Source organism: Stegostoma tigrinum, chromosome 49 (genome assembly GCF_030684315.1).
Source record: "Stegostoma tigrinum isolate sSteTig4 chromosome 49, sSteTig4.hap1, whole genome shotgun sequence".
In the NCBI taxonomy this organism is placed as follows: Eukaryota; Metazoa; Chordata; class Chondrichthyes; order Orectolobiformes; family Stegostomatidae; genus Stegostoma; species Stegostoma tigrinum.
In genome coordinates this window covers 3,100,539-3,124,485 of record NC_081402.1, presented here as the reverse complement: position 1 = coordinate 3,124,485, position 23,947 = coordinate 3,100,539, and the positions used below count along the sequence as shown (strand labels likewise).

At 49.2% G+C, this 23,947-nt stretch overlaps 1 protein-coding gene across 2 annotated transcripts in view; it reads left to right on the top strand.

The window, feature by feature from the left end:
• The window catches only part of LOC125450009 (structural maintenance of chromosomes protein 1A), a 41,079-nt gene extending 17,423 nt beyond the window's left edge, over positions 1–23,656 (top strand). The window contains exons 10-25 of one of the 2 annotated variants that reach the window (XM_059643209.1): positions 622–807; positions 1,520–1,699; positions 2,557–2,703; positions 3,449–3,586; positions 4,032–4,148; positions 5,566–5,672; positions 6,144–6,285; positions 7,919–8,064; positions 8,805–8,958; positions 11,024–11,122; positions 12,774–12,930; positions 13,380–13,534; positions 17,309–17,460; positions 17,822–17,891; positions 18,618–18,728; positions 21,438–23,656. In XM_059643209.1, the coding sequence (XP_059499192.1) occupies positions 622–807; positions 1,520–1,699; positions 2,557–2,703; positions 3,449–3,586; positions 4,032–4,148; positions 5,566–5,672; positions 6,144–6,285; positions 7,919–8,064; positions 8,805–8,958; positions 11,024–11,122; positions 12,774–12,930; positions 13,380–13,534; positions 17,309–17,460; positions 17,822–17,891; positions 18,618–18,728; positions 21,438–21,518 (2,142 nt within the window). In that variant the 3' untranslated portion in view covers positions 21,519–23,656. Of the gene's footprint in view, positions 1–621; positions 808–1,519; positions 1,700–2,556; positions 2,704–3,448; positions 3,587–4,031; positions 4,149–5,565; positions 5,673–6,143; positions 6,286–7,918; positions 8,065–8,804; positions 8,959–11,011; positions 11,123–12,773; positions 12,931–13,379; positions 13,535–17,308; positions 17,461–17,821; positions 17,892–18,617; positions 18,729–21,437 lie in introns of both variants that reach the window. The other variant, XM_059643208.1, reaches the window with a different exon arrangement.
• The last annotated feature ends 291 nt before the right edge of the window (positions 23,657–23,947 follow it).

The following is a 23,947-nucleotide window of genomic DNA, read 5'->3' as shown; positions in this document are numbered from 1 at the left end:
GATAAATAGCCCTCTGATTGTGGTCTGCCTTCTGTTTGCACACACCCACCTCCCCCAGTATCTTTGTAGGTTCAGATCAAATGTTTCTCATCCTGTCTATGTGTCCGTGTGTGTGTCCGTGTGTGTGTGTGTGTGTGTGTGTGTGTGTGTGTGTGTGTGTGTGTGTGTGAGAGCGAGCATTGGGCCAGGAGCAGGTATTATTAATCACTCCGTTCAGAGATTTTATTCCACTCCTCTGGAGCAGATGGTCCTTGAACTCGGGACTCCTGACTCAGAGGTATGGATGCTACCATTGCGCGGAAGATCCGTCATAGCCAATCTGCGTCCTGATGACCCTTCTCTCTGTCTCACCCAGTTGTTTGTTATCATCCAATTTGCATATTCTCACATGGCCAAGTTCTGTAAATGTAACTACCTGAGAGGGTGCCATAAAAATTAGAAGGAAGGAGGGTGTGCAGCACGTCAATCCATATGAGTGAGTTTGAGGCTGGGCTTCCATTTCATCGTCGCTGTGCTGTCCAGCACTGCTCCTGTACGCCTTGCCTTGTTTAATATTTTCTCTCTCTCTCTTTCTTTTTTTAAATCCCCACCCCTACCCCTCCACCATTTTCCTCCTTGCAGTATGGCCGTCTGATTGATCTGTGCCAGCCCACACAGAAGAAATATCAGATTGCTGTCACCAAGGTACTCGGGAAAAACATGGACGCCATTATTGTAGACACGGAGAAGACTGGCAGGGACTGCATCCAATACATTAAGGAGCAGCGGGGGGAGCCGGAGACTTTCCTGCCTCTTGACTACTTAGAGGTCAGCAAGCATCAGTTGGCATCTGTCACTGTGTAACACCGGGGTGCAGTACAGGCGGGGACGAGGCTGTGGCTGTGTGGTACCGGGGTGGAGTACCGGCGGGGACGGGGCTGTGGCTGTGTGACACCGGGGTGCTGTAACGGCGGGGACGGGGCTGTGTGACACCGGGGTGCAGTACCGGCGGGGCTGTGGCTGTGTGACACCAGGGTGTAGTACTGGCGGGGCTGTGGCTGTGTGACACCGGGGTGCAGTACCGGCGGGGCTGTGGCTGTGTGACACCAGGGTGAAGTACTGGTGAGGCTGTGGCTGTGTGACACCGGGGTGCAGTACCGGCGGGGACGGGGCTGTGTGACACCGGGGTGCAGGACTGGTGGGGACGGGGCTGAGGCCGTGTGCACCGGGGTGCAGTACCGGCGGGGACAGGCCTGTGGCCATGTGCACCGGGGTGCAGTACCGGCGGGGACAGGGCTGTGGCTGTGTGACACCGGGGTGGAGTACTGGCGGGGACGGGGGTGTGTGACATCGGGGTGGAGTACCGGCGGGAACGGAGCTGTGTGACACCGGGGTGCAGTTCCGGTGGGGATGGGGCTGTGTGACACCGGGGTGCAGTACCGGTGGGGACGGGGCTGTGTGACACCGGGGTGCAGTACCGGCGGGGACGGGGCTGTGGCTGTGTGACACTAGTGTAACTTTGGCTATGTTATGGCTTCAGGTAAAGCCGACTGATGAGAAGCTCCGGGAGCTGCGGGGGGCTAAACTGGTGATCGATGTTATCCGTTACGAGCCACCGCACATTAAGAAAGCTCTACAGTATGCCTGTGGGAATGCACTAGTGTGCGACAATGTGGAGGATGCCAGGAGAATTGCTTTTGGGGGTCCACAGAGACACAAGGTACATCTTTGACATGGAGAGAATTTCTGCCAAAACCTTTCCCTGTTGTGAAGACTGTGGTCAGTCTCCCAGCTTAATTCTGCCTGCCCAGCCTGTTCAAATCTTGGTGCACTCTCGTGAGGCAAATAATTAAGTCTGATCAATTGTCAGCAGGAATCCTGATCCTCAGCATCTCCCTTTGCTGATTTCATTCCCCCAGCCTCCCAAACCCCATCACCGTTACATGATGTGGCCATTGTACTTCACTTACTATCCTTTATGAGCAGCCAGGCTGAGGAACAGTCAGCTTGCGGGCAGAGAGGGATGGAGGCCGGTCCTAGTGAATGCTGTGTTGGCTTTTCTGCTTCTTGACATGTCCCGAGCCCCCTCCGTCTTTCCAAATTGAATGATTTCCCTGCGTGACCTGCCCTTGCCCGCAGTGAGAGCGGGGAAATTGTTGTGAATGGGCTCCACGTTTACAGCAGAGTGAGAGTCCAACTAGCAAACAGACCTTTTTGATCCACCCAAACCAGGTGTTTTTGTCGTTTGATTGTTCTCATTTCACTGCCAGCTGGTTAAAACACAGTGCCGACTTGGTGCCTGGTGGTCTGCTCCTGCAAATGCCAAATGCCCCCCCCAAGTTCAATATCCCCCTGCAAGCTGGTCACGTGGCAAGGGAATGTGACTGCTGGATGCAACTGCTGGCAACATCCTGACGCCCCTCACCCCTGAGGTCTCCCTGACCATTCCTGGGCAGCGCTGTCTGATTCTCTCACAGGGTGTAGGCTGGAACACCATGCCTGATGGGGAGAGCCTGCACCAGTGTCGATCTTCTCTTCTTCCTCCTCATTCTGTTTCCCCTCCCCCAACCCCTGCAGACAGTTGCCTTGGATGGGACCCTGTTCCAGAAATCCGGTGTGATATCAGGCGGTGCTAGTGACCTGAAGGCCAAGGCCCGTCGCTGGGACGAGAAGGCGGTTGAGAAGCTGAAGAGCAAGAAGGAGAAGCTGACCGAAGAGCTGAAGGTGAGGGGACCAAGCTGTCGGGTTTTCTGTTTGTTTCGGTGATTAGAGTCGGTGGGAAACCTTCTTCCTGTTGGAGGTCGGCTTTGACATCATTTAATGTGGGGTGCTGGTGCTCAATGGGCAAGCCAGGTTTTGGAACCCTCCCACCATACCGCATTCCTGATTGGCCCATTTGGAAATAAACATCCCTTGACCCAAACAGACCTAAAAGAGATATCGTCTCCCCGCCCCCCCAAAGGGCCTGAACTCGGTGCGTCTGCAGATCTGGCTTTGAAACAGCATTTGGTTTTCAGGCCTTTTTGATTTTTGGACGTGTGGAGAAAGGAGACCTGGTCTCCAGTCACGTTCAGAGGTGTTGCACTTTGCTGGTTAGCTCCTGGGATGACAGGGGTTTGTGTTGGGAGCGCAGGTTGGGCCTGTACTCTTCGGCCAAAAAAGAGATGATCCTTTTTGCCTGCGTAAGATCTTCCGGGAAAGAAGGAGTCCTGACCACTTTAATGCAGAGAGGCTGATTCATCTGGACAGCTTTAGACTGTGTGCAGAAACCGGAGCACCCGGAGGAAACCCATGCAGACACAGAATGTGCAAACTCCACACAGACTGTAGCCTGAAGGTGGAATCAAACCTGGGTCCATGACGCAGTGAGGCAGCCGTGCTAACCGCTGAGCTGCATGCCCCTATTTCTTGTTTTGTCAGGGCTTGATTCTCCACGTTTGTGTGCACTCACCCATGATTCCTCCCGCAGGAGCAAATGAAGATAAAACGGAAGGAGGCCGAACTGCGGCAGGTGCAGTCGCAGGCTCATGGGCTCCAGATGAGGTTGAAGTATTCACAGAGTGACCTGGATCAGACCAAAACCCGACATCTTTCACTGAACATGCAGGTTAGTGGCACAGAGAGTGCCCCAAATGTCTGTGGGCTGTCTCTAATCGATTATCTCCCTTTCCTCTTTTTTTTCACTTTTCCTGCTGTTTTGTTGCCTGTCCACTTCCATTTATTCCACCCTCACTTGTCCTCACCATCTCCTACTGATCACAGGTAATCTTGCCCTGCCAGGCTGTTGCAAGGTGTTTTCCATGCCCCCCCGCCAACAAATCTCAGTCTGCTTCCATCCCTGCTATCACCTGCTCACTTCCTGCCTTGTCCCTAGACGCGCGCACTCATTTTCTTTTTCCACTCTTTATGTCCAATTCCTGCTCCCCACCGCCCCCCCCCCCAAAAAAAAAACCCCATCTCTCGGTCAGAATCTCCAATCTCGCCCCGCTCCTCGCCTAACTCTCCCAGACCCTCCGCCTCTCACTCACTGGTGTTTTACTCTCGCAATACAGGAGAAATCCAAGCTGGAGAGTGAGCTGGCAAACTTTGGGCCAAAAATAAATGACATCAAACGCACAGTGCAGGCCCGGGATCGCGAGATGAAGGAGCTGAAAGAGAAGATGAACCAGGTGAGGCAGCTGTAGTCTATATCCTTTTCTTTACGTTTTGTAAGGACCATGGAAACACGTTGCTCACTTTCAGCAAAACTATATTTTACTTGACATCAATCTTGCCTGCTCTCCCAGGCAGCGTCTGTGAATCGCCTGGTGAGCTGCAGGAGAAGCTATAAGTGCCTCAAAGCGAGCTTTGAGAAGATCTGTAGCTCAGGTTGAGGTTCTGGATGTGAGTTTGCTTGCTGAACTGGAAGGTTCGTTTTCAGACATTTCGTCACCATTCTGGGTAACATTATCAGTGAGCCTCCGGTGAAGCGCTGGTGTTATGTCCCGCTTTCTATTTATGTGTTTAAGGAAACCTAAACAGATAAATAGAAACCTTCCAGCTCAGTGAGCAAACTTACATCCAGTTCCTGAACATATTTGTACTGAAGGCCTGGTGTTCCTGCAAGAGGCCATTCCTCCCAGAGGGTCCTTCATCTTATGCCAAAGGTTAGGTACTGCCAAAAAAGATCTAGGCTGGGGTAATCACCTGGGTTAGTCTCTGTTGCATGGGGCATCATGAAGGTGGAGAACGGTCTAAGCCCTTGTGGGGCCAAAACATTTCGATCTGGGTTATTTTTTTAACCAATCCTGAATGGTTACTGCTCGAGCAGGGCAGAGAGTTGCTGTAGTATAATATACGAGGCGCCGCGAGCTTTGCTCGATCCCCTCGGCCTGACTGTCAACCTCCTGTGGACGTTTTGGGTTCTGTCAGCACCAGTGGCCCCCATGCCACCTGACCACATTGCCCAGCTGTGAGGCAAGGCAAGAGTGACCGCCCCTGACAGAGAGCCAGCGACAGTGACAAAGAAGGAACCTCGGTCAACGAGAGGGGGCTCCCTCCCATGTATCTAACGTAGATTTGTCTCCCTCGAGGGACACCCATCAACATTGTAACACTGACCAGTGTAGTTGTTGTTTGAGGTCAGTCCTGGAACATCGTTGTAGGAGTTTCTCAGGCTAGGCCCAAACAGCTACTTCACTGGTGACCTCCCCTTCATTAAAGGGATGATTGCAGAGTGCCATGCAGCCATTTACGACTGCTTTGACATTGAAGTGACAAGGTCTGGATGACATTGGGCCTGATATTCGCCCCACACAAGTATCCTCAGATCGTCACCTCACAACACTCAGTTAACTGATGGAGATGGCACTCCTAACTATCAATACCCTTGGGACAGAGGTGAGTGTTGGAGTTGGTTGGTTAGTGTGGACCAAAAACTGAACTGGGCGGGCCTAGCCATGTCGATACTACAAGAATAGGTCAGAGACTGGGAATCCTGCAGCAACTAACTCGCATATCAACTGTCAAGCAGGTGAGTGACGCCTGTGCTGGGAATAAATGTTTAAAGCCTGGAAAACCCTGACTCTGCCTCCTATTGCTGCACAGGTTGAGGATGAGGTGTTTGAGGAATTCTGTCGAGAAATCGGGGTGAGGAACATCAGGGAGTTTGAAGAGGAGAAGGTGAAAAGGCAGAACGAGATAGCCAAGAAGAGGTAGGTGGATTGGGTTTTTCACCCTGCTCACTTGCCATCTCCAAACCTCTCCCACAGCCTGTGTTCACTAACCCTCCCTGTAACCAGAGGGTGTTTTGTACTCGGACTCGCTACCTGTTGAGTGAGCCAGCACTGTTCTCACTGACCCTCCCCTGGCTGGGTGAGGACACTCAGTGCTCAGTGTTCACAGCCGTCCTCCCAGACTGAGTGAGCCAGTGCCCAGTGCTGACCCACACCACCTCCCCAGGCTGAGTGAGCCAGTGCCCAGTGCTGACCCACACCACCTCCCCAGGCTGAGTGAGCCAGTGCCCAGTGCTGACCCACACCACCTCCCCAGGCTGAGTGAGCCAGTGCCCAGTGCTGACCCACACCACCTCCCCAGGCTGAGTGAGCCAGTGCCCAGTGCTGATCCCCCCCCACCCCAGGCTGAGTGAGCCATGGCTGTAGTTAATGAGGCCTGTACCCTTGCAGACTGGAGTTTGAGAACCAGAAGACAAGACTGGGCATCCAGCTCGACTATGAGCGGCAACAGCTGAAGGAGGACCAGGATAAAGTGCACATGTGGGAGCAAACAGTGAAGAAGGACGAGAATGAGATTGAAAAACTGAAAAAGGTACAACTTTCTTTACTTTGAAAGAGGCACATCACCAAAGTGAGCAGCTCGGTGGCTCAGTGGTTAGCACTGCAGCCTCACAGCACCAGGGACCCGGGTTCGATTCCAGCCTCGGGTGACTGTCTGTGTGGAGTTTGCACATTCTCCCCGAGTCTGCGTGGGGTTCCCTCTGGGTGCTCCGGTATCCTCCCACAGTCCAAATGTGTGCAGGTTAGGTGAATTGGCCATGCTAAATTGCCCGTAGTGTTCAGGGATCTGTGGGTTATAGGGGGATGGGTCTGGGTGGGATGCTCCAAGGGGCAGTGTGGACTTGTTGGGCCGAAGGGCCTGTTTCCACACTGTAGGGAATCTAATCTAATCAAAGCTATACTTGATTGAGTTTGCCTCCTCACCACATTCCCTGTTATATCTGGTTAGAGTTGATAACCTTAATGACATGGGGAGAGACATTCTGTATGTTTACTGAATGATGAAGATGTCAGAGCCACAGCATTGCTAGACAAACTCCAACAAGAATTGCACGAGGGCAATAAGTTTCAATCATGTTTTAAAAGCTTTTATGAAAAGTTTGATATTCGAAATGATAATATTTCACAGTCACAGTGAGAAAAGTTTAAAAAGAATGAAACAAGTGATTGAATTATCTTAAGGGAATTTGATTTGATTGCTGAAAGTCAGGGGGCTGCACAAAACCTAACCAGACTGATTCCTGAGATAACAACAAGACTGACATATGAATTAGAATTAGCTTTATTGTCGCACGTACTAAATGAGTACAGTGAAAAGTTTATGTCGCCACCTACCCACCTTGGGTACAACGCTTCTACAGTTACAGGATCTTAGAAAATAGAAAAATAAAATATCCAGCATTGCAGGAGTATAAGCTTAGAACAATGGTCTTCCAACCCAGACCACCCTGGCATGTAGCCTCCAGGTCACACTGGGCCTTGGCTTCAGACCATGCTGAGCTTCATGAAACTGTGTGAGATCGTTCTTAAGGCCAGTTTGATGTTTGGTGTTTAGATATAGAGCCGGTGAGGCCTCAGAAACCTGTAAAATTTTAACAGGACTAGGCAGGGTTAATGCAGGAAGGATGTTCCCGATAACCAGGAAGTCCAGAACCAGGGATCACAGTCTTAATGATATGTGATCAGCTCTTTAGGACTGAGATGAGGAGAAATGTCTTCACCCAGCAAATGGTGAGGCTGTGGAATTCTCTGCCACAGAAAGCAATAGGGGACAAAGCATTAGAGTGTTTTCACAAAGGGGTTAGATATAGTTGTTAGGAGCTGAAAGGGTCAAAGGGTATGGGGGGAAAGTGGCAGCTGTTGGATGGTCAGCCCTGATTGTGTTGAGTGGTGGAGCGGGCTCAAAGGGTCGAATGATCCCGATTTCGATGTTGCTATGTCGGTAATGAGCCACAGGTTTAGTGAGGTCACTGGTGCAGTGTCCAAACCAGGTTCATATCTCGCGCACAAACTGGTGGAGTTTGAATTCCGTTGAAACCCCTAGTTTCTTCCAAACTGCTGCAAGAGCTCGATAGAGTTTTATTATTTGTTCACCTGTGTGGGTTGGAGAGTCTTGTGAAGTCCTTACAGTGTCTGCTTTTCAGCTGCCTCTCTCTGTTTCACAGGAGGAGCACAGGCACATGAAGATCATTGACGAGACCATGGCCCAGCTGCAGGACCTGAAGAACCAGCACCTTGCCAAAAAGTCAGAGGTCAACGACAAGAACCACGAGATGGACGACATTCGCAAGAAGCTTGGAGGGGCCACCAAGTCAGTGCAGAGGGTTGGGGTGGGGTGGGAGGGGTGGGGAAATCGGCCAGCAAAATGCCCTTCTGGGACGTGGAGATAGCAGGCGACCAGTTGTAGAATCCGTACAGTGTGGAAGCAGGCCATTCGGCCCATTTGAGTCCACATCATCTCTCTGAAGAGCATCCCCACTAGACCCGCCCCTGCCTGTATCCCTGTAACTCTGCACTTCCTATGGCAAACACACCTAACCTGCAAATCGCTGGATTTAGCATGGCTAATCCACGTAGTCTGCACAGTTTTGTGACTGCGGGCGGAAACTAGAAGCACCTGGAGGAAACCCATGCAGACACTAGGAGAACATGCAAACTCCACACAGCCGGTTGCTTGAGGCTGGAATCAAACCTGGGTCCCTATGATGTGAGACAGTAGTGCTGTCTACTGACCCACCATGCTGCCGGTTGAGTAGGGGTAAGGTGGGAGTTATGGCAAAGGGTTGAAGGCAAAGCCTCTCTCTCGATCTCTCTATCTATCTATCTATCTATCTATCTATCTATCTCTCTCTCCTTGTTGCTTGCAGAAGCTCCACCCGCAGATTAACAGGAGATGTGCGGCAGAGTTAGTTGGCTGGGGTCGGGGGTGGGGTGGGTGAGTCTACAAGTAGCAAATAACCAGTGAGTAATCTCAGTCCTCCCCTTCACAATCTACTGCCCCCACAAAGCCAAGCTCCTTTTGTTAACCTGATACCCCATGTCGGCTTGCAGGGAGATGACCCAGCTCCAGAAGGAAGTGACTGCTATCGAGACCAAACTGGAACAGAAGCGCAGTGACCGGCACAACCTGCTGCAGAGCTGTAAGATGCAGGACATCAAGCTGCCCCTGCGCCAGGGGAGCATGGATGACATCAGTCAGGAAGAGGTGATGTATTCCACTGCAGACCACCAGCTGGCAAACGGGCTGTATAATACCAAATCGCTTTACCTTTTTCGCATTCCTGCAACCCCCCCCCCCCCCCCCCCCCCCCCCCCCCCCCCCCACCAAATCACACCCACCATCACCAACGGCACCCCCGGCAGGATGCTCTAGCTGTCAGAACTGAAGAAATTGGAGGAGGTTTTATCTAACATAAGGAAGTAGGAGCAGGAGCAGCCCATCTGGCTCCTTGCACCTGCTCCGCCATTCAGCAGGATCATGGCTGATCTTTTTGTGGACTCAGTTCCACTTACCCGCCTGCTCACCGTGATCCTTAATTCCAATAGTGTTCAATAATCTACCTGTCTGCCTTAAAAACATTAAACAAGCCTCAAGTGCTTCACTGGGTGGGATTAACAACTCTTTGGGTGAAGAAGTTCCTCCTCAACTCCATCTTATGTCTTCACCTCCTTATTTTGAGGCTGTGCATCATTTGGACCAATATTTGATCGATATTTAAATTAGGGGGAAGTGCTAAAAGGCCTGACCCTGCACCTAGAACGAGCTTACAAACACAAGTAATGCGAGTAGGTGTATGCAGTATGGCTGTACGCTGGTGGTGATGTCACTGGACTTGTAATCCAGAGAGGCAGGAGGTGCTAGGCTAAAGCTTTGGGGACATGAGCTCAAATGTAAAGCTGCTATAGACATAACCAGGAAAATCAAGTGGAAAAAACAGTTGGAATGTAGAACATCACAGCACAGTACAGGCCTTAGGCCCTCTGTTGCACAGACCTGTGAAACCAATCTGAAGCCCATCTAACCCACACTATTCCATTATCATCCATCTGTTTATCCAAAAAGTTAAGGCATTTGATCGTGTCTTTATTAGCTAAGGCATGGCGTGTGTGTTGGAACTATATAAAACGTTAGTTAGGCCACAGGATGAGAGTATTGTATTCAGTTCCAGGATCCAGCTTATCGGAGGGATGTGATGGCACTGGAGAGGGAACAGAGGGAGATTTACCAGGATGTTGCCTGGTCGGGCCTACCTTTGACTCTGGATCCACATCGATATAGTTAACTCTTAACTGCTGTCAGAAATCAGCCAGTCAGTCTGTTTCAGAAAAACTGACCCAGGTAAATTGCAGCCAATGAAGAAGGCAGCTCTCCGTCATCACCTCAAGAGTTATTTGGGGTGGGACATTAAATGCCAGTTTTCCCTATGGAAAAATTATTTTTAAAAAAAGTAACCGCCCTAGAAAACATCCTACCTGGGTGCATCACTGTGTGGTTTGGCAACTGCTCTTCCTAAAACCATAAGAAACCCCAGAGTTGGGAGCACAGACCAGCCTTCCATTCCCCTGACTCCATCTGTACTTCCTGTTGCCTCAGGAAAGCAACCAACATCATCAGTGACCCCTCCCACCCCAGTTATACTCTATTCCACCCTCATCCATCAAAGAAGATACAAAAGTGTTTGATTACATGTATGAACAGATTCGAGAACAGCTGTTATTGGGCTTCCAGTGGACCATTCGGATTTTAAGTTTAGGTTTGACCTCGCTGTCATTGCACCTTCTCTGCAGCTGTAACACTATCCCTCGCTGTTGCATTGCCCTAATGCATTTTGTATGGTGTGATCTGCCTGTACTGCATGCAAAAACACTACCTAGGTGCACGTGACAGTAATAAATCAAATCAAGTCACGTTGTACGAGTGAATTGTAATATGACCTGGTGAGCTCGCTGCACCGTTCAGGAAGAGCAGAATGCTGGGGTTGTGGCAGGAGTGTCTGACCCTGACAGTTCGGCAGGATTTCACAAAGGGCGAATGCTGTCGGCAGCTAGAGAGTCCCAGCCCCCAGACATCATGGAAACTTCTGTGTAACTCTCGACTGGCAGGTAACTGCCCTGCTCCCTCATTGTCCTCACATGCCTTCTACCCCTCTACACACACTCTCTTCCTTGACGTCCAGCCCCAACTTCTTATTCAACCGCCCTACCCTCCCACCTGCCATATTTTAGTTAAATTTGATTGGCTGACGTTTTCCTCCTAGGGCGAATTGCAGTCCGAAGACACAGGAAACAGTTCGCAGAGGACCTCGAATGTGTGCGCACGGGAGGCCATGATTGAGATAGATTACAGCGAGCTGTCCGAGGATCTGAAGGTATGTTTGATTGCTCAATCAACCTGACAGGCAGATTGGTGCCCGTTTTTCACGTGTGCAAGTGAGGAACAGTAGAAGGTTGCTCAGCCTCTCGAGGCTGCTCTGCCATTTATTAAGATAGTGGCTGATCGGATTTGGGCCTGAGCCCCACTTTTCCTACCTACCTCCCTCCTGTGAACATTGATTCCTTTGTCAATCTAAATCTCTCTAACTCAGCCTTGTATAGATTCAATGACCAAACTTTTTTTTGCTGTCTGGGGGAGAGAATTCTGCAGCCCCTAATAACTCTCGACTCCTCTTCAGTTTCTGATAACCATCAGTAATGGGGAGGTCACAGCCTTGTGGTATTATTGCTGGACTGTTAATCCAGAGACCCATGTAATGTTCTGGGGACCCAGGCTGAAATCCTGCCACAGCAGATGGCATTTGAATTCAATAAAAATCTGGAATTAAGAGTCTCATGATGACTGTGACTCTATTGGTGACTGTCAGAAAAACCCAACTAATTCACTAATGTACTTTAGGGAAGGAAACTGCCATCTTCCCCTGGTTTGGCCTGCATGTGACTCCAGAACCACGTCCACGTGACTGACTCTTAAATGCACTCTGGGAAATTAGGCATGGTCAGCAAATACTGGCCTGGCCAGCGACCCTCTCATCCGGTGAATGAATTTTAAAAAAAAAACAAGGAAGCCTTAGGAGGTGTAGGTGCAGCAGTAATGTAACTGGACTGGTAATCCAGAGGACCAAACCAATGCTCTGGACCTTTTTACAATTAACACGAATAACTGTGGGTGTTAAAAACCTGGAGCAAAACCAGAGTAGGCTGGTCTGGCAACTCTGAATCTTCTGCTCATCTCAATTCGAAATAGTCGAATCCTTAAACTAAGACACTAATTCCTGTCCAGACTGTCCTGCAACGTCTTAGTGTAGGTCCTGTTTGTATATCCCACCACCTCCCATCCACTAGTCGCCTTTAAAGCAAAAAAGTCAGAACACTAGTGTGGAACTTACGTTCCTCCATCCAACACTAGATGCAATTCAATATCCTTTTACTGTCACGTGTACTCCATTGTAAGAGTACAGTGAAAAACGTTAACAATATCTGCCTTCCAGTGCGACATCTCAGATACAAATACCTAGGTACAATTCTAGAATGCAGCAGAGGAATGGAAGTAGTTGCTTAATTAGAGAGTTGAAAATAAATTAGAAATAGGAATATATTAAGGCATTAGCATTACTGTGTTCTAAGGTAAGGATTGTTTTCCCCCCCCCCCCCCCACACCAGTCTCCATCCAGGACTCGCTGCCTACGCGCTGCAGTGGGCCGCCTTCCCCATGTGCTGCTCCAGGGCTCATTGCTCACGGTGTCCTGCCTACAGGCCCCAGGGTACAAGGCCACCCTGCTGGGTCCGCCGCGTGACTCGGCCCGCGCTCTCTTCCGTCCCCCGGGGGACTCGGCCCGTGCCCACTCCACTCTTCAGGGACGGTGTCGGGGGGAATAGTTTGACACAGCTAGTTCAGATTCTGTCTGACTACCCCGCTATGTGATCTTAGAAGCTTTGGTGTAATTTTCCAGTGGAGCAAGGAAGGGAAAGGACTTTCCAAAAGAAAGGGAATTTTATGTTGTCTCTGCACCAATACCTATGCAGGATACACTAGCAGAAGACGAGGTCAAGATCGAGTTGAACAGCCTGCAGCAGAAGGTGACAGAGCACCAGAACATCCTGCAACGGATTGCCGCACCCAACATGAAGGCCATGGAGAAGCTGGATAGTGTGCGGGATAAATTCCAGGAAACCTCAGAAGGTTAGTCTTCACCCACTCTTGCAAGTTTGAGTGCATCAGTGTCTGTTGATCAGTCAATCTGGAGTTAACCTCAATGCACTGTCTGTCTCACTCTTTCCTTGGCAGTGATGTCCGCACAAAGAGCTAAGCATTTCTTTTTTTAGGAATCTGCACTTGCGTCTCTGGTGCAGGACTTGGACATGAAGGTGTTTGTCAGCTAACCTTGGCAGCTGTGCCTTAATGTGTGAGTGGTTGTAGTCTGTCCATTGGTCATACTGGGTCTGTGCGTCCTCGTGCAAGCCTGGATGCAGTGTGTGAGCAGGCTATGAGGTGTAGAAGGTGTTAATAACACACACGTGCTATTTGGTAAAGCACAGGAGACCCTGCCCCCTCATTTACCCAATGTCAAATGGTGCTGTTTTCCTTACCACTCTCCTCTTCCTGTCTTTTTCTTCCCCCATCGCGGACAGAGTTTGAGGCAGCAAGAAAACGAGCCAAAAAAGCAAAGCAGGCATTCGAGCAGATCAAGAAGGAGCGCTTTGACCGCTTCAACGCCTGTTTCGAAGCTGTGGCCACGAATATCGATGAGATTTACAAGGCTCTCTCACGGAACAGTAGTGCGCAGGTAAGAATGAAACACCCTTGGAACCTGTATGAGATCAGCTCAATATCAGCTCACTCCCTTCTGCATTGGGAGGGAGCTGCTGCTGTATGGTATTGAGCTCTCCTCCGCTTCCCAGCTGTTTATTATAATTGTTTCATGGGATGGTGGTGTCCCTGGGTGGTTCAGCATTCATTGCTCATCCTTAATTGCCCCCTTGAGAACTGCCATCTTTAACTACTGCAGTCCCATGTGGTGCAGGGACACCCCACAGTGCTGGTAAGGGAGGCCCAGTGACTCTGAAGGAGGCTCCAATTCATACAGAGCTTCCTGGAGGTGTTGTCCCCATGCTCCCTGCCTGTCCTGCTCTATCTAGGCAAGAAGGTCCTGGGTCTGGAAGGTGCTACTGAACAGTACGGCGCAGTTCTGTCAGTGAGCATGTGTCACTTCTGTCCAGCTGGTCCAAATTCAGGCAGACTGGAAGGGAGGGACCCTCTGTTTCACAGCTTAGTTGGAAAGATGGGACAAATGCTTGTAGACGTCCAGTCCACTCTCTTCCAGTAATGTCTGAGGTGAGGAGTTGGGGAGGGGGTGGATCTTTGTCCACTCAAGGTTAACTTCTGATTTGTCATGATAACCTTCCTCAGTCGTGGTGTTTCAGCTGGAAAATGGGATCGGATCTTGTGTGGAGACACTGTCACCTGGGATCTTCCGACTGAACTAAGATTGGAGCCTTCCCCAGTGCCCGAGCATGACTTTTCAGTTTTGTATGGCATAATTACTCCAAAACCACAGGTACAAATGAGCCCAGCAACATCAGTTACCAACTGATCTCCCTCAGCCAGAACGTGTTTGCAGTTTGATGTCGCACATGCAGGAGCAGATCCGGAATTAAATGGGAGCACCTGTAGGACTGTGCATGGGATGCGGGTGATTCTGATTTTAATCGGCCCGTCTAGCTGCAGATTTGTTGTCTGTTGACTTTTTTCAGGATCAGTGAGAGGTTTGCTGTTGATGAACAGTATCCACTTGGCCACAAGGCAACCTTGACCAGCTGAGAGAAAATGAGTTGGGCTGTTCTGAAACTCTGAAAACAAGTGGTGGCATTTTTCTCTGAACTGCAGTTGCACGTTCCCTGGTTGCACTCCTGAGGATGCATTGCCGCCATCCTGTCTCTTGTACAGTCCCCGGACTGGGGTTTAACTAAACCCTGTAAGACCTCTTGGCTGTCAGTTTCAAGGGCAGCATCATCTTTGTTCCTAGCAGGCTTATGGCTGTTTATGGATGTGGCACTGCACACCTGAGTTTCTGCCCATGTGCTGGCTATGGCATTGACAATGAACGCAGCCTATTTTCCATAAACATGAGCAGGTTGGGATGAGCTGTACTGTCCTGCCTCAGTGGGGCAGCACGTTGGACATCAAAACGAAGGTCACACAAGTATACAGAGCGGTAAAGAAGGCGTATGGCATGCTTGCCTTTGTTGGTCAGGGAATTGAGTGCAAGAGTCAGGGTGTCATTATTGCAGCTTTGTAAGACTTTGGTTAGGCCACACTTGGAGAATTGTATTAGTTCTGGTCTCCACATTACAGGCCGGATGGTGGAGGCTTTGAAGAGGGTGCAGAAGAGGTTTACCAGGGTGCTGCCTGGATTAGAAGGTATGAACTATAAGGAGAGGCTAGAAAAACTTGTGGTGTTTTCACTTGAGCAGTGGAGGCTGAGAAGAGACTTGATAGAAGTCTATAAAATTGAGGTGCATATATAGGGTTGATGGTCAGAACCTTTCTCCCAGAGTTGAAGTGCCTAATACTAGAGGGCATGCATTTAAGGTGAGAGGGGATTAGTTTAATTTGGCATCCTGCTTGGCCCAACATTGTGGACTGAAAGGCCTGTTCCAACGCTGTACAGTTCTGTGTTCAATGTTCTGTTCCCTGAGTTGCCACAACAGATAAGGATTTTAAAAAGTGCTCAAAGATTCTTCAATTTACCTGACTTTCAGAGCCAGGTTCACTGAAAGCATAGACCACCTGCCTGACAGCAATTGCTGTTATAAGTCTATAGATTCTGCATAAATTATCAAGAACTGCCTGTCTTCAGCTTTCCCTGAAAGCTGCCACCCAAGTGGATAGAGTTGTTAAGAAGGCGTATGGTGTGTGAGCTTTCATTAACAGAGGGATTGAGTTCAAGAGCTGTGAAGTTGTGCTGCGGCTATACGAAAGCCTGGTTCAGCCACATCTGGAATACTGTGTCCAGTTCTGGTCACCTCATTACAGGAAAGATGTGGAAGCGTTGGAAAAGGTGCAGAGGAGATTTATCAGGATGTTGCCTGGAATGGAGGTAAGGTCTCACAAAGAAAGGCTGAGGAAGCTAGGACTTTTCTCTTTAGAATGACCAAGGATGAGATGTGACTAGATCGAGGTGTACAAAATGATCAGGGGTATAGATAGAGTGGACAGCCAGAGACTTTTTCTGAGGGTGGAGGTAGCTATTACAAGGGGCATAGTTTTAAAGTGAGTGGAGGTGGATATTGGGGAGACGTCAGAGATAGGTTCTTTACTCGGAGAGTGGTCGGGGTGTGGAATGCATTGCCAGAGGGGTTAGTGGAGTCGGCTTCGTTAGGGACAGTTAAGCGGCTAGTAGGTAGGCATATGGATGATAGTGTAAGGTAGGGCTGGAGGTTAGATAGACTCTAGGTTCAGGTTAAAAGTTCAGCGCAACATTATGGGCCGAAGGGCCTGTACTGTACTATTCTATGTTCTGTAATTCTATTAACTAAAACCATAATTTCCCTTCCAAACTCTTCCTTGTACACAAATAGACAGACGCAGGGAAAAACCTGGTGTTTATGAGGTTGTAGACACGCTTGCTGAGCCAGTGGGTTTGGATGCAAATGTTTTGTCACTCTGCTAGGTAACGTGGTCAGTGCGCCTCCAGTGAAGAGTTGGTGATCTCCCCCGCTTGTTATTTTATATGCCTCAGTTTTCTGGGGTGGTTGGTATTACTTCTGGCTCTGTTTCTCACTGGTTTGTAAACAGGGTCTTCATTCAATATGTTGTTTGATGGAGTTCCAGTTGGAATACCAAGCCTCCAGGAATTGATGGTGCTTGCAGATGGAGAGAAACATGGTGAAGCAGCTCATTGGCCCCTGTCCACGGGATCTGCTGCTTAAAATGCTGCTTCTTCCTCTTCCTTCTCCGGATTTTTTCACTGCTTTGCTGGAAGCACAGGCTGGCTGCTTCGTACTTATAAACAGGCCTATGACTTATTCATTAAAAGTCATGGCTTACAGCAAATAAGCAGGTTTTCCTCAGGCTTAACATAGCTTTGACTGCAGAGACCACAGATAGCTCCTGAGCATGGTGGTGGTGTCTGATTGTTTCTTTCCAGATTGTTCACAGCCTCAAACTGTTAAGCTATCAGAGAACTGATCATATAATTGTTGGCAGGCACAAGTTCTTTGATATTGACAGCTAGTCAATAGGCCACACATCAATCAGTTGTTTGTTCCCAAACAGAACTCCGTTTGTGCATAACTCCTTAGTCCAGCTTGTCCGTGAGCTACACTTCAGCTCCTGCAGGAGACAGCAACTGTGTAAATAGTGTTGACAGTGAGGGTCAGGTTGGTTCACGCAAAAGCACGCAGTTATTCTTGGTTCTTAAAACGGCTGTTTTGTCATTTTAGTCCACAGTTAAAAATATAGAAAAAATACAAAAGGTGGCCTTCATCAAGGTGCGAAAGATACTGTCTGACATTAAAATTGCATAATCATCCGTGACCATGTTTCATTCACCTGCCAGGCATTCCTCGGCCCGGAGAACCCAGAAGAGCCGTACCTGGATGGGATCAACTACAACTGTGTGGCTCCGGGCAAGCGGTTCAGGCCCATGGATAACCTGTCTGGAGGGGAGAAGACGGTGGCGGCCTTGGCGCTGTTGTTTGCCATCCACAGGTAGGGATGTTTGCAGCAGAGTGGGGACACTGCAGTAAAAGGGGTGAACTTGTCAACTATCCTGTTTCTCAGACTTCAGACCGACTTTCTCAAGTATGTGCAAGCTGTGTTCAAAGCAGGAGGAGCCCCCTCCTCGAGCCTGTTACACAGGAATAGGAGGAAACCACACAGCAACATGAGCTGCACCAGGACACGCTTTTCTCACCTTTGCTCCCTCTCTCTCCCTCTACTAGCTGCCTCCGAAAAGTCTCCAACATGAGCATTCCAGTTTTGTTGACTTTGCAGTTTTGCTCTTGTTGGTGAGTGGGGCTATGGGTACTGTGTCAGGGTGCTGCTAACCAGGACTATTGTCTTTCCTCAGCTATAAGCCAGCCCCGTTCTTTGTTCTGGATGAGATTGATGCTGCCCTTGACAATACAAACATTGGAAAGGTGAGTGGTCTCGTCTTTGCGCGTGTGTCATGCGCAGACTCTCGTTTGCACTCACTTCTGCATTCTCCCCCTCGCCTGCTTATTTTCGAAGGTGTCATTACTTCTCATGGTCAGTAAGTCCATTCCTTGGGTCCGCAGTCCCATCGAGCTCCTGTCCCTTGCTGTCTGTCCCACTCTGCCCCTAGTTTCCACCCTTCGGCCTCATACCCAGAGAGTGCCACTCAGTTTTCCCTCTGTTACGCTGGCCATTGCTCCTTGATTTGATTCCTGCGCACTCTAGTAAGTTTCTGTGAATGACACTGCTCCTTCTCAGGGAAATGTGGTGGTAAGTGATGGGGGGAAGGGAAGGATATACATTATCTTGACTGCTCATTGCTCCTTCACTGACCCAGTTCACCCAGTCAGCTGCTTGGAGGCGAAAGTCAGGACACTTCACCCGGCAGCAGTCAGTCTTGTTTGGTAACTGCTGTCCTGCTGAGTGCATCAGCCTGAGAAACTGGGTGGGGGGGTGGTGTGGGCTGTTAGCAGACGAGGGAACGCTGTGTTGCCAAAAGCCAGTGAGTAGCTCGCTGTCTCTGTGTGTGTGTGTGCGTGTGCGTGTGTCTGTCTCTGTGTGTGTGTGAACCTGAAACTTTGGTCACGGGGTGGAAATACAGGTTTGGCTGACACGAGGATATAAGGGTGAATCCGTTTTCACCAGGCTGAAATGGACTTCCTTTTTCTCAGGTTGCCAACTACATCAAGGAGCAGTCTATGTCTAACTTTCAGGCTGTGGTCATTTCCCTAAAAGAGGAATTCTACACCAAGGCTGACGCTCTCATTGGTGTCTACCCTGAGGTATGTGGCAGCTTGAGGTTTGTTTCTCCGTCTTAGACAGGTCAGTGCCAGTTTGAACGTAGCAACAACACTGTCTGATCAACTCCAGGGCCGTTTGTGCTTTGGAAGTTCTGGCAAACTTTTGTCTCCTTGAGCAGTAAATTCTTTGCCTGATCAACTCATAGAGAATCAGCTTCAACAATCTCTCACAACCAGTAGTGATGAGTGATCCTGTCTTCATCCACCTTTTGCGACTGCTCTACCCCTCCCTTCAAATCTTCTGCTGGTGCCCTGAAAGATTACAGCCAGAGCTGGTACAGAGAGAAATTCACACAGTTGAGGGAACGCTGCTGCAGATGAAGTACAGTCCTTTGCAAACTGAAGGTGTATGACCAAACCTTGTACATTTTTAAATTTACTAAGAGCTGATGGAGTGTCTGGTGTTCTTCATTGCGTTTGTTGGTCGTAGCCTGGCCAAAAGTGTCAACCCGCCAAGCGTAGAGTCATAGAGATATACTGCACAGAAACAGACCCTTTGGTCCAACTCGTCCATGCGGACAACGCACGCTAAATTAATTTAGTCCTATTTGGCCCATATCCCCCTAAATCCTTCCTGTTCATATATCTGCCTGGGTACCTTTTTAAATGTTGTGATTGTACCAGCCTCCACCACTTCCTCTGGCAGCTTGTTCCACACACGCACCACCCTCTGTGTGGAAAAAGTTGCCCCTCAGGTCTCTTTTAAATCTTTCCCTTCCTATGCCCCTCTAGTTTTGGATTCCCCTCACCCTAGAGAAAAGACCTTGACTACCCATGCCCCTTATGATTTTATAGACCACCATAATGTTCACCTGTCAGCCTCTGACACTCCAGGGAAAACAGCCCCAGCGTATCCAGCCTCACCCTATAGCTCAAACCCTTCAATCCTGGTAACATCCTTGTAAATGTTTTCTTGAACCCAATCAGCGAATAGCTGTATTTTGGCATTCTCACCTTTGTCTTGATGATTACAAGAGAAGCTACAATAATGTGTCTCTAACTGAATAGGATAATAAAATGTGAGGCTGGATGAACACAGCAGGCCAAGCAGCATCTCAGGAGCACAAAAGCTGACGTTTCGGGCCTAGACCCCATCTGATGAAGGGTCTAGGCCCGAAACGTCAGCTTTTGTGCCCCTGAGATGCTGCTTGGCCTGCTGTGTTCATCCAGCCTCACATTTTATTATCTTGGAATTCTCCAGCATCTGCAGTTCCCATTATCTCTAACTGAATAGGAGTTGGGTCTCACTTTCCACAGCCCGACAAGTGAGGAACAAGACCTGGTATCCACATTAGGATATCCTGGATGATGAAGGATATTTTTGAGAAAATAAGGAAAGAAAAGGAGACATGTGATGCACATGAGAAGAGAAACAACATCAGTAGAAATCAGGGAGAGTATCCCAAATACAGGGGAGAGGCTGAGCCTGGAATAAGGAAGGCTGAAAGCACGGCAGGCAGTGCTAAACAAATTGTAAGATGCTCTTCAAGCATATTAATGGTAAAAGTTTAGTGAAAGATTGAGTTGGACCCATAAGGAACAAACAGGGTAAGCTACTTACTGAAGCAAAGAATATGGCAGAGGTACTAAAAGAATATTCTGTCTTTACCAAATGTGAAGATGTTAATAGTGGCCCAGTTGTAAATGTGGGTGTTGAGCAACTGAACAGTATAGCAACAGATAACAAAGAGGTGCTAAAAAGGTTGGCAGGACTCCAGGTTGAGAAGTCATCAGATCCTAATCATTACACATCACTAAATCCAGATGTTCTCCTCTGTATTGGGGAAACACAGCACAGAGCGGGTGACAGCTTTGCAGAACTCCTACATTCTGTCAGCAAAAATGACCCTGAGCTTCCCATTCTGTGCCACGTAATTACACCACAGTATTCCCTGGCCAACATCTCTGTATCCTGCTTGTTGCAGTGCCCCAGCAAAGGTCAGCGCAGGCTGGAAGAACAGCACCTGACTTTCCACTTGGGGTCCCTGCAGCCTTCGGGGCTCAATATAGAGCTCAGTAATTTTAGGACTTGAACACCTTTCCCCATGTCTTTTTCCCCAGCCCCACACGCAAGGCCTTGTCATCACGTGAGCACTACCACACACGTCCCATTGTCAGTCCTAATTATTTACCACCTTTCAACGAGAGTTGGGCACCACTGGTAAGGCCCAACGTTAGTCAACCCTTCCTCACTGCCTCTTGAATTGAGCGGCTCTCTAGAGCCGTTAGTTCGCAGTCAGCCATACCCCTGAGCAGGATCTGGAGTCACATGTAGGCCCAAACCGGGTAAGGACAGCCGATTTCCCTACCTACAGTACATGAGTGAACCAGCTGGCTCTTAACACCAGTCACTGTTGGCTGGTGTAGTAGGCATCACTGCAGTGCACTAACCATTGTAGTGGGATTTGAATCCATGTCCTTAGAGGGTTAAGTTTTTAGTGACTGCTCCATTAACAGTGCGCCACCATCCCTTACCCTGGGACTGTGCCCACATAGTCTAGACCCTTCAACAGAAGAACAGCAGCAGCAGGGTCTCAGATTCTACCAACACAAGTCCTCGAACAGTTTTATACATTGTGGTGAAGCAGGCATCTTGAAACTACATGTCTGCTTTATGGTGGTTTGGTCTAATATTTTCACTTTTTTTCTCTCTCTTACCCTCCCGCCCCTTCCTTTCTCCATCTCTTTCAGCAAGGGGACTGTGTCATCAGTAAAGTGCTGACCTTCGACCTGACTGGGTTCCCAGAGGCTGGCCCATCACCCAATGATTAACCCGTACACGGGGAAGGCATGCTGGGGTTGGGGATGAGGATTTTTGTGGGAGTTTGGACACCTTGTGCTTCATTCACCTGGCAGCGTGTATCAAGCGACTGGAATTTGACACATGGGGTGGGGCTCCAAGCTGTGTTTTCTGTTTTAGTCCCTTCCGTGTTGTGCAGACTTTTCTCCCCTCTCTGTCTGTATGTCTGTGTCCGTCTGCCTCTTCTCTCTGTGTCTGTCTGTCTGTCTCTCTCTCTCTCTCTCTCTCTCTCTCTCTCTCTTTTTCTCTGTCTCTCTCTCTCTTTTTCTTTTTTTTCCTCTTTTTTCTCTCTCTCTCTCTGTCTCCCTCTCTCTTCTCTCTTTCTTTCTTTCTCTCGCTCTCTCTCTCACCGCCCCCTTCTCTTTCAACCCCCTTTCTCTCTCTCTCTCTCTCACACACACACACACACACACACACACACACACACACACACACACACACACACCCCCCCCCCCCGTCTCTCTACAATCCTTTTGTTGTATGTCTCGTGTGGTGGGCTGGGGTGGGAAAGGTTGCTGCTCAGTGCTTGCCTTTGACCATTTTCTCTGCTCGCAAATCAGAGGCTCAAGAGTTTGAGGTCTCTGCCAGCCCCATTCTTGATCTGTATAATCCAGTTTCTCGCTCATGGCACAGGGGTTCTTGTCGTTTAGACAGCCTATTCAGAAGCTGTGTTAAACCTCCCCGTTCCCCTTCCCTAAGCCCCCACCTCAGGCTAGGTCATCGGTGAACCTGTGAGCCCTGTTCAAAGGAGGGAATGGTCCCTGTGTCCTGCAGGAAGGCGGCTGGTTTTATTCCCAAAAAGTGCACCAGTTGGGATTTTTAAAAATGCAAATCAGGGTGCCCAGCTGTCCCCTTAGTTTATTTGTTGGCACGAGACCACAGCAGACATAATGAGCCTCACTTGCTGATTCTTTCTTCTCTTTGGATGCCTTTTTTTTTTATTTTGGAGAAGTGGCATTTCCTGCTTTGAGCTGTGGGTGTGAAATCCTACCCCTGGAGCAGGGGCAGGGTCATTACTTCACCCTTAACTTCCACCATCAAAACCAGTGCTTTGGCACAGCCGGGCAGCCACCCGACATTCCCATAGGTATTAAAGTACAGGGAAAGGACGAGAGAAACTGAAGGCAATGGGTGGAAGGATGATTTCACCGTTTTCTCCTCCTCGCCCTTTACAGCAGGGGCTAGAATTGTGAAAGGGGAGCAGGTGTTTTATTTGAAGTGCCATGCAAGGCAGTGTCCAAGTGGGCATTGAACGAGTTGGGGGAGAGAGGGGAGCCATCACTCAGCATGCACTTGACCACCACACCACACCCACCCCCACCTTAGAAAAGGTGTGCAATCCCGGAGCTGCGCAGGGTCAAGGGTTCGGGAATGTTTAGTTTCCAAATGTTCGCACTCTGCAAGCACCTGTCCAATGGTTTTGCACCCCTTCCTGTACATAGACCCCCACCACACCCACCGCACGTGCGTATGCGCACACATCACATTCCACTGGCAAGCAAGAACCTGTTTCAGAGTGACCTGCCTGACATTGCTGCCTGTGGAGTGTGTCAGGCTTGGGATGTTGGTTCCTTCAGGGCAGCTTCTATTTTTACAAATACCTCGCTGCCCCCCCCCCCCTCCAAAATATAAACAGGAAACAGACTAGCTACCAGCACCTTGTCTTTATGTGGCCTGTAGCACCTTCCCAGACTTGGCAGGAATGCGGAGGATCTGGGGGGTGGCATCTTTGCTGAAAGATTGACCTTCCTGTTTTGCAGAAATCCCAGCTGGATTGCTGCAGGATTCGGGTATGGTTGTGGTGGTGGTGTTGAATGGACACTTTGGGGGTGGGTATTATCATGTGTTTTTTAAAAGATGAAAGACATAAAATATTTGATATGTAGCATGTCAGGATCACAGCTCGATTGTTGCTTGCTTGCTGTAGTGTGGCTGCGACATCTTTTTAAAGACCTGTTGGAATTGTTTGTAATGGTGTTTGGAAAATAATTTCCTTTTGCCTTTTAACAGGAATCATGTTAGACTGCATTTCATTGTGACAGTGCTGTGCAAAATCACGTTTCTGTTTTTTTCCTGACCGCACCAAATAAAATGTGTACTTTTAATTTGATTGAACTGGTTATGTTAAGGTGTCTGTCTGTGTGTCCATGTGTGTGCGTGCACGCCACAGGCATGAGCTCAAGAGAGAACAGTGGAAACGGGCCTGTGTTGCTCCCACGTCCCCAGTGAAGCTAGAGGAGCAGGGATTCGATCTGCTTTATTATTGTCACATGTACATTCGGTACAGTGAAGTGCTTTGTTTTGTGCACGGTACAGGCCGATCACGCCAAACAGAGTGCATTAGGGTAACAGAACAGAGTGAGGAATATAGTGTTACAGCTGCTGCAAAGATGCACAGACA